The following is a 10,173-nucleotide window of genomic DNA, read 5'->3' on the forward strand; positions in this document are numbered from 1 at the left end:
TTATTATAAGTAGTATATATATATATATATATATATAGTAAAAAATATGTGTATATAAATACATATAAATATAATGCATTTTATTTTATAAAATGTTATTTTGTTATACCCTATTTTAACAAAACATGAAAGAATTTCATATTTTCATTACAAATTATATTATTAACAATAATATTTAATTATCAACTAAAATTTTTTTTTATTATGGAAAATCAATGAGAAAAAAAATATATAATTACAGGCTATATGTATATATAATTTTATATATTAATTATATATCTTTTTGTCATAACTTTTTTCATAATTTAAAAAAAAAATCCTAAAACAGTGTTCATTTCCATCTCTAAATGAAAACATTCCAGATTTTTAATGTAGTTGCAGACTTTTGGGTGCCAGTGTCCATGCATGTGTGTCCATGCATTGACTGATTTATACAAAGCTTCACTGCAACACTTTGACTGTGGGGCCATACAAAAACAGTCCGCAATATTCCAAACATACTGTATTTTATAGAACATATTGTAACACAATATAACTTGCATTTTTGCTTATTGGCCATGTGAATGTAAAACCCTTTGATTCATTGAGCCGAGCCATTATTGAGAGCTACTTAAAGGCTCAAGTCACCTCGACATATAAAGTGCTGCATACCCTCATTCAGATAGAGATGTTTGCCACTGGACCATGTTACATCTCACGTTACCTGCCGGACATGCCTGAGCTAACACAAGAGTTAAGCTTTGAATAAGTAAGAACGAAGAAGCCGTAGACGGGACAGACAAGGACCAATAGTTCACTCGGATGAGAACATATACACACATTCTGCTAAACAAGAGCAGGATGGTACAAAAAAAAAGTTTGCCCAGAGTTGTAATGAACAACTTTTTTTCCAGGATAGTTGTTTTCAGCGTGTGTCTGGTTTGATTTGATATCTCTGTGTAAATATCTAGCATGGCAACTGATGCATGCTTAGATCTACGAATAGTATCGCATGGTGTTTAAATTGGCAATAAAACTTATAGTTTCTGCCTCTTTCGTATTTGAGTCTGTGCTTGTTTATTTTATTAAAAACTGTGTTTTATAAACTAAAAACACCTGTAGAAGCATTAGGTTAGTCTAATAGATTCTACATCTCACCTGATAGGCCAAGACACTTACCTTTAACAAATGTTCAAATGACTTAATATGCCTTTAATTATGAATCCAGGCAGTTAAAGAGATAGTTCACCCAATAATGTAAATTCTGTCATCAGTTACTCACCCTCATGTTGTTCCAAACCTATAGGAGGTTCTTTGTTCTGTTGAACATAATGGAAGATATTTTAAAGAATGTGGCTTAACGAAAAGCTGCTGGTCCCACATTGACTTGGTCAGTGGGGTTACCCATATTCTTCAATATAATATATATATATATATGTGTGTGCGTGGAAAGAATGTGGCTTAACGAAAAGCTGCTGGTCCCACATTGACTTGGAATAAAATACTTTGAAAGTGAATGGGGACCAGTCAGTGGGGTTACCCATATTCTTCAATATAATATATATATATATATGTGTGTGCGTGTGTATGTGTGTAACAGAAAAAAAAAAAGTAATGCAGGTTTGAAACAGCTTGAATGTGAGTAAATGATAACAGAATTTCCATTTTTGGGTGTATTGTCCCTTTAGGCTTGGCTTACAAACCAAGAGCAAAAACTATAACTGTGTATCTTTGATAGAGATCATATGTAGCTCCGCCCCTTTTCAGCGGAAGTTCAAAGGCAAAACTCTAAAGATGGCTGCGCTTGTTTCTCTGGCTCATAGGTCTATTAGAGGAGAGAAGTCCACACCACAGCTATAATGATAAGGAAACAAGGGAAAGATATGTTTGGAATCACTTTCAGACGATTTTTGTCGAGCTGATGAACGCTAAAAATAGCTGACAGAATCCATCCTGCCTTATAGCGCTGGCATTTAAAGCGGCAGACAACATAACTGCGCATGCGCAATATGGGTAAAAAAACAAAGTTATTGTTCTTGGTGTGAACGGGCCTTTAGGCTTGCCTTGTCCTAAAAGTAAGCCTAGATGTTTCTCAAGTTTAACACACTTTACAGTGTGACCAATAACTTAATGTGACAGACACTGTCAGCAGCATTCAACCCTATCAGATAGTTTCACAAAATAATAATAAATATAATATCTCGGGATTTTGAAGTGCTGAATTCCGTATAGAAAGGTGAAACTATAAATAAACGATACTCCAAATGAATTACATAAAAAATTAGGCTATCACAAATGTAAGTATAAATTAAGGATTGTCCCCCCTAACCCCCCAAAGTTAAAATTGTACAGAGCAAGTAAAACTGTATTAACTCGGCATTAAAAGTAACATAAAAAATAAAAAAAATAAAAAAATATGGTTGATATGTCCGTAGTTCGATGGGTGCATTTTCGTTTGTTCTCCTTCGTTAGTTCTTTCAAAGTTTGTTTTATATAATCCGATGTTTTACTTCTTATTTCCTTTGTCTTAAGTCACGATAACGCATCTTAGATCGCATTAGTTATTTGCTTAATTTTGTAAATTATTTTCAAAAATTAATATATTTTGCCCATAATTTATTGTATAAACTTTTACATTTAAGGTCACACAATCGGACTTGTCGCAACAGTTTGATATGATCGTCTATCTGTTTATTTTTATGGTTGTCCGAGCAGATCTTCTGTCATGTGAACAAACATCGACAGCAAAATCCCGCATAATCTCTCTGTAAACATGTTATCTGGGACTGTTGTGTATCAACCATTGAACTGACGACACGCAAAAAGACCGTTCACTTTTGACATGCCTTTATTAAGCAGAAACGAATTTATAAAAATAGATAGCCTATGTATAAGTGTATTACTCAATAGACCATTCAATATCGTACAGACAGGAAAATGCAGTGACATGGACAGTTTCATTTAATTTCACCTCTAACAATGTTGCTTTGCTAACAAGAAAATATTCAAACAATTTGCAGCCCATTTATAACAACAGCCTGACGCTACATTTATTTGCACCAAAGAACAAGAAAAAAAACCTACTGCAAATATTGCAGAAATCCTCTGTGGTATATTTCCACAGCTTCAGATCCCACTTTTTCTTAATGGTGTGAAACATTCAGATGTGTTTTATCCAGAAGTTATACTGCTGAGTGAGTCCTTGAAGCTGCACATGAAGGATGAACAGGTGAAAGTGATTTTTCTCCGGTTTCTCTGTGTTCTTATGACTCTGAGAGTCCATGAACGGTGCTCAGACCCTGGTGCTGCTGTTTGCTCAGAGGACTCTTTCTTTCTACAGCTGGAACCAAAAGAGAGGAGTGTTTATGTAGCAAACAAGATGTAAACGAGCCATTCAGCTGTTTGTAAAGTCTATACTTCCTTAACAATGTCAGTGTGACCTACACTGTATTTTTGGGGTACAAAACTGGCAGCTGTGGTACAATGGAAGGCCACAAATGTCATAAAAGTTAATTAAAATTGGTCTAAAATAGTGAGGTCAGAGTGACACAAGGAAATAATGCAATAAACATGAACTAAATAGCATAAAAATGCAATATAAAACACTCCAATGCACAAAATAAGAACTACATGAAGAATATTTTAATCAAATATAAACAAATATAATGGTTTACTCAGGGAATTCGTTTTACCTTTTTTTTTTTCAATATTTTACAGCCAAGTGAATTTTTCTTTTTCAGTCAAAATGTCTAATTTGTGTAGCCTATAGCCTGTATGTTTATTGCAAGATACTAACATTTAGATTATACTTATATATATATATATTTTTTTTTTATTTATTTATTTAGTGTGTAGAGGTTTTTACCTTCTCGGGGCGGAGTTTTGAAGGATATGGCGCTGTGCAGGTTCGGGCTCTGTATCATGGTTCCGGTGTTCGGATGGGTGAGACTCGCGCCCTGAGACTGCCAGTGCCCGTAGTTACCGGCGTGTCCACCGTAAACACCGTACTGATTAGTGGCGGAGTACGCGCACGCAGGAACATATCCCGATACATTTGATGAACCCTAAAAAAATTCGTGATTTTTATATTTGCACCAAAAAGAACGACAAAGACTAATTCATAAAAACAGAAAATTATATTATGAGAAAATTAAATGCAATCAAACTAGTGATCATTTTTAGCAAATCTAAATATAACGCTATATATACTCGATGACACTCAAAAGATCAAATTGGACAAAAAAAAATATAGAAATAATGAAAATTAAAAACATTTGCACAGATATCTCGCACTCAGAAATAAAGATTCTTTATTGGCATCTATGAGTGCATGAAGATTTTTTAACATCCATCGAACCTTTTTAATAAAAAAAACGTTCTTTTATAGTGGAAAAAGGTTCTTCAGATTATTAAAATGTTCTTTATACTAAGCAAAACGGTTCTGAAAGATTCTTTGGGGAACCAAAAAATGGTTCTTCTGAGAAAACACCCATGGAACTTTTATTTTTGAGAACGCTTGTTTATATTGTGAATAAAATTGGAAATTAAACATGTCCACGTAAATTATGTATATTCTAAAATAAATAAACCAATAAATTAAAAGTTCACCTGGGTGTACTTAATGTCACTTTCTACTGGAGGTTTGTCGATCCCGTTGACTCCGTGAACGGAAGGAAATGAAGGTCTGTTAACGGCCGTCCAGTCCTCCATTTTCTGCTGGTAACTCTCTGTTCCGGCAATAGCTGTAAAAAAATATAATTCAAATAAACCCCGATTAAATGGTTGCAGCTACTGCACGTTAACAATAACAACAAATATGATAATAAAAGATTATGATTTCAAGATGCACTCTAGTAAAACCTAAGATAAAGAACTGAACTTCAAATTGGCTCAGTCTGAAAATACGTGCTTCATATGCAAACAACATTGGTCACATTTAGAAACAGAAACACTAAAATGCATGATCAGACTATTGTGAGAGCGTTTTCATTTTTTAGTTAATTAAATTAGATTCAAACGCGGGCCTCAAATTCTGCTCAGCAGAATCTCACAGTGATGCCTGATGCCATAACAAAACCTTTTCTTTTTACTTTCTGCAATCATGCTTTAAACACTGATCTGACGAACCTACAAAATAACATCAATAACTTTTTAATCTCCAAACAGCAGAACACATCGAGAGTGCAGAAGCAATGCAGCACTAATAATCCAGATAGACCTACATAAAAGATTCCCCAAACTTCTCAATTTCAATGCAAGCACGCGGTCACACAATATTTCGCCAATATTAGAACTTTTGGGTGACAAACTGCAAGCCATCAAAATTATAATAGCTGATAAATGAATAACATAACGCATAAAACCAGCATCAAGTGGCTACGCTAGGATCTTGAAGGCTTATCGATTATACAGAAGGTGTGATTATACCTGCGGGGTCCATGAAAGCCCGTATTCCTAAAATGTTGCTGACGGTGTGAACGGAGGGCCAGGCCCGGGACAGGCTGACAGACATAGCCGGAGGACTGCCCAGTTTGGAGCCAGTCGGGGACATGGCGTTCGGGTAGGAGTACGGATACACGGGGTTATAGGAGATCTGCGGCGGAGAGGGTTTGCTGTCGTACTGACTCGGCTGAGACAGGTTCCCAATCTTGTTTCTTAAAATGCGACTGATGGAGCTGACGGACGGAACGTTATATTTGTCACACACCGCGTCGGCCAGCAGTCTGTCGCGTATTTCCCAAGCGAATATTCCAGGATCGCCCAGTTTGTAATCCCTTATGCTTTTCACCACGTTTGGCGTCGTGACCCGGGGTTTACTCCCACCGATAGCACCGGGTAAAATGGAGCCGGTCTCGTTGTATCTGGCCAGAATTTTGCTCACACAGCCATGAGAGACCCGCAGCTGTCGACTTATATCACACGGCCTGATTCCGAGCTGCGCCAGTTCGACGATCCGGATCCGGATCGCGTTGGGAAGAGGCCGACCGTTGACAAACACCCCGCCGAGCTGATTCACCTCCCCGTACGTCTGATCTACAATAACCAAACACTGTATATTCAACATATTCGGTTTCGAACCAATACAGTTTAGTTATACCATCATTTTTAGTATACATTTTCTTTTCTTGCACTATTGCGGCTGTTATGTAAATGAAATCTACACTCAAAATAATAATAATAATAATAATATTGCTCCATAATATAACAAAGAATCTTTTAATTAGCCTATCTATATTATTATGAACAAATTTACTGAGTGGTTGCTTTAAAATTAAAGGGGTTTTCTGGCGGTTCTTCTTTTAAAAATACAAATTGGGAAATGTTGAACAAAAATAGTGACAATGCAGACATTATTTTTTTTTTTTAAATCAAGATTTATTTTTAAGAGTGAAAGCGCATGGTTCGACTATATGATTTGTTGCTCTATAAGCATCCAAAGACACACAATATTTACACAAAATGCATAATTTGAACGGTGTAGATGCATCGTTCTCTCTTAAAAATAAACCAAAAAGGGTGTTTTCGCAACAATATATTAGAACTTTTAATATTTTAATATTTTAGAAATTTTTTTGTTTGTTCCCCAAATAACTTTTTAGTGAACAGTTCTTAAAATAACCTTTTTTTTTTGTTAAGAACATCAAAAGAACCTTTTTCAACTATAAAGAAGCTTTTGTGGAACGTAAAAATTCCATCGATGTTAAAGATTCTTTATGGAACCATCGATAAAGAGTGCATTCTTATGATTATTATTATTATTCATTTTATTTTTTATTCCTGTCTGAGAGGCGTCATTCTGACTAGCTATAACAGATCAAGAGGAACTTACCCATTTGCATCGTGATATTTCCCTACAGTGGTTGTGCTCCTTTAACCTTTAACTGTGCTGCTGTTAGTCCTGTGCAGCATTGGAGAGGTCTCACCGTGTCTCCCGTTAAGGACTGCCCTCTTCTTCTTTTTTTACGGCTGAAGTGTCTGAGTTTAGGACTGAGCAGCTTCTTACACTAATCTTTGATCCACCTGAGAAACTCCGGCCGTCCAGCAGACTGGCTCGTGCGCTCAATCTGACGCGTCACAAGCATCAATCACACTAGACAGCTCGTGACCCCGCCCCGATCCTCCTGATCTGCCCCATCACGGATATGCCACTTCAGAATATACTTTTCCTGCCATTTTATGGCCTTCATGCAAAATCTTAAATGAAAATATGATATTTTAAATATATTCAAATTTGGAAATGAAAGTCGGAATTTATCATGTAAAGCATGTATTTTGTAGATCTCTTACTGTCTACACTTTATTAGCCTAATGCCTAATGTAATAATATGCATGCAGGCAACGCTTTGGAACTACATTATCCTGACGATCTCAATGTGAAACTCCAATTAGTAACAGTATAATATAGTATTATTACAAAATATAATAGGCTATATAATAATATAAAACATAATCAAAAATAATTACAGAAAATACAATAATTAGAATGAAAATTCTATTATATTTAAATAGAATTTTCACATTTTAAATTTTGAAAAAAAATATTTAAAATAGAATAAATTCTATTTATATATTTAATTAAAATATAACTATATAAAATATAATTAGGCTATACCAAATTGTTAAAAGTTTTGTAGACCCACTAATATTAGAAAAATGTTAAACGTTTTAGTTGCTTAAGCATTTTAAAAGTGAAAGAGAAAAAGTAAACAGTGGTTCCAAAATTACAACCTGCAGCTACAAGGTCTTTGCGCTTTTTCCACTGCTTTTAACTTAGCTAATTACGAAAGTTACAACTCTGAAAAACAAACAGATAAACAATCAAATTGAATGGCAGGTTACAGATATTGGTATTAATGTAAGGTCAGTGGAGAGAAACGAAGACGATATAAATGTTATTTGCACTAAAATGTGAATATGCTACATTAACTATCACAAACGCAGAACTCGAAGAGAAAAAGTCACACACTTTATAACACGTAGTTTTATTGGTGTTTTGGGGAAGATGCATTTCACTTGATGCTTGTTGCTTATTGGCTGTATTTGTTTGCCTTTCGCACAATATAATAAACTAATTGGCATCCATACCGTAATTTATATTTTATTGATTAAAAATGTAAAAGTTGAATCGGTACAGGGACAAAACATGGTTCACTTGTACAAGACATGTATAAAGGCTAATATAAACATATAGGTCAGTGGGATTTATTTATTTAGATGTATTTGATTTATTGATTTTGATTGATTGATTAACGATGAAACACACAACGAATTAAGGAATTTTAAAAAAAGTTCATTATCCAGTAGGTAATGTGCTAATAAAAACTTAATGATTTGATGTCATGATTTGAAGTATTGCTCTTTGAAATTTTTTTATTACTATTTTCATTTACTTTATTCTTTCCCTATAACTTTTTTTTACTTTTTTTACCTAGACATTTTTAGTCTTTAACATCAAACCCTTTTATCTTTGAATGTCAGTTACACTATTAGTTTTCTTTATAATTATTACAGTAGTATTAGTTTTTTTTTTTACACTGTACTGTTTGTCAACTTTGCAGTGTTTTAATTGCATGCAGATGCTTTAGGAATATGAATGTAAAATAAATGCCATGCCAATAAAGAACACTAAAAGTGTTGATATTTTGTTGTCGTTTTAATAAACAAACAAATTTTTTTGTTAGTTTTAATAAATGCTTGCTCAAACACACGCTCCTCCTTCAATACTGCCATTCATTGACAAACAACACAATTTTCCTCTAAATATCAGAGGTACCAAAGTGAAGGTTTTTAAAGGCCTCTAGTGACTTGAACCACCTGCCTCCTAATTAACACAGCCTATGTAATTTAACCCATTAGTGGGTTGTACATACCAGACTGCACCGAAAGAGGGAGATAATGAGAAAGAAAAAGCTTGCATTCCATAAAAGTGTCAAAACCGAAAATACCTGCCAAATTAGACTGGTGACTGTAATCTACTAAGAAACCCTAAATGTGGTCAATTTGTGGGAAACCTTAACAAAACTTGCATATATTCTTATTCATATTCTTATCACTTAAAAGACAATAACTAAATCAAGAGGACTAGAATTACAAAATGGGTTAGGGAAATTACAGTCTCACGTACTTGCATGCAAACACAGCTAATTGTTACCGATTATCAATGCATTGTTTAACCCAAGTTATAGTTATATCAAGTTATAATAGTGTCTTGATGCTATTGAGCAGATTAGATAACTATCTAGACAAATTTATTAGAGTATTACCAAGAGCACAAATAACAAAACCTTATCAAAAGATAAAAAACTGAGGTGCATAAGCTCAATGAAATCAGTGATACCTACGATCAAGGGGTACCAAAAATATCAAAAAGCTTTTAACATGCTGGATATACAGTACATACTGGGTATAGGTTACACATACAACCTAAAACATTTTTACATTTACAGTCTGATGCCATAGAAGAATAGTTTGTTCTAAAATTTCTAGTTTTTTTTTGCAGAACTCGAAGAGAAAAAGTATGACAGCACCGCCATCTTATGGTAAATTTAGGAATCACAAGCATCAAGGGAAATGCATCTTCTCCAGAACACCAATAAAACTACGTGTTATAAAGTATATATATATATATATATATATAAAGAATAGTTTGTTCTAAAATTTCTAGTTTTTTTTTTTTTGAAAACCTTCTGTGTAACCAACAGAACAACAGTGACTTCTCCAACCTACTGCTACAGAATGCTACAGAAATGTTGCCGTCATTATATTCCGTCACTAGATGGCGCTCTTTACCCAAAACAACGCTACATGAAGCACGCGCGCACACAAATGTTGTGTTCTGGTCATTTTGACCCGGAGAGGATTTTCTTTTTCCAGAAAATGCTGGTTAATGTCATTGCCTTGGACTACAACCCTACTGTCTTTACACCAAGGGTATTTCCCCTCTTTTTTGGGGATTTTCTTGGTGTTCCCGTGCCTACAAAACCTGCTTATATATTTCCTGCTATGCTGTATTAGGCGAGTCCGGTCTCATGAAAATGCGTATAAATAGTACGCCAAATAAAAACGAAAACTCGTGGTATTGATACGCAAAAATGGACCTTGGCGTGTATATGCTACGCGATGGGTAGGATTAGGGCTGTGGGGTAGATGCGTATCATATGCACGCCAACAAATTTCGTATCATATGCACGCGAA

At 34.6% G+C, this 10,173-nt stretch overlaps 1 protein-coding gene across 1 annotated transcript; it reads right to left on the minus strand.

Annotated features, from left to right (window-relative positions):
* Positions 1 to 2,810: 2,810 nt before the first annotated feature.
* LOC107719409 (paired box protein Pax-1-like) lies at positions 2,811 to 6,043 on the minus strand. Its single transcript, XM_016526822.1, has 4 exons — positions 5,407 to 6,043; positions 4,588 to 4,721; positions 3,845 to 4,043; positions 2,811 to 3,319 (listed from the first exon to the last, which is right to left on the minus strand). Exons 1-4 carry the CDS (start codon positions 6,041 to 6,043, stop codon positions 3,243 to 3,245), a joined length of 1,047 nt encoding a protein of 348 aa, XP_016382308.1. The 3' UTR covers positions 2,811 to 3,242.
* Positions 6,044 to 10,173: the final 4,130 nt, after the last annotated feature.

The sequence above is a fragment of the Sinocyclocheilus rhinocerous genome, unplaced genomic scaffold (assembly GCF_001515625.1).
Source record: "Sinocyclocheilus rhinocerous isolate Xijiao unplaced genomic scaffold, SAMN03320098_v1.1 scaffold303, whole genome shotgun sequence".
Classification (NCBI taxonomy): Eukaryota; Metazoa; Chordata; class Actinopteri; order Cypriniformes; family Cyprinidae; genus Sinocyclocheilus; species Sinocyclocheilus rhinocerous.

What these genes read in the sequence shown, in the direction of transcription:
- LOC107719409 (XM_016526822.1), bottom strand. Translation starts at nt 6,043, where the DNA reads ATGTTGAATATACAGTGTTTGGTTATTGTAGATCAGACGTACGGGGAG. An exon ending in GTGACATTAAGTACACCCAG is followed by an intron (nt 4,044 to 4,587) that starts GTGAACTTTTAA and finishes GAATTTTTTTAG; the next exon opens with GGTTCATCAAATGTATCGGG. An exon ending in CAAAACTCCGCCCCGAGAAG is followed by an intron (nt 3,320 to 3,844) that starts GTAAAAACCTCT and finishes TTTTGGTTCCAG; the next exon opens with CTGTAGAAAGAAAGAGTCCT.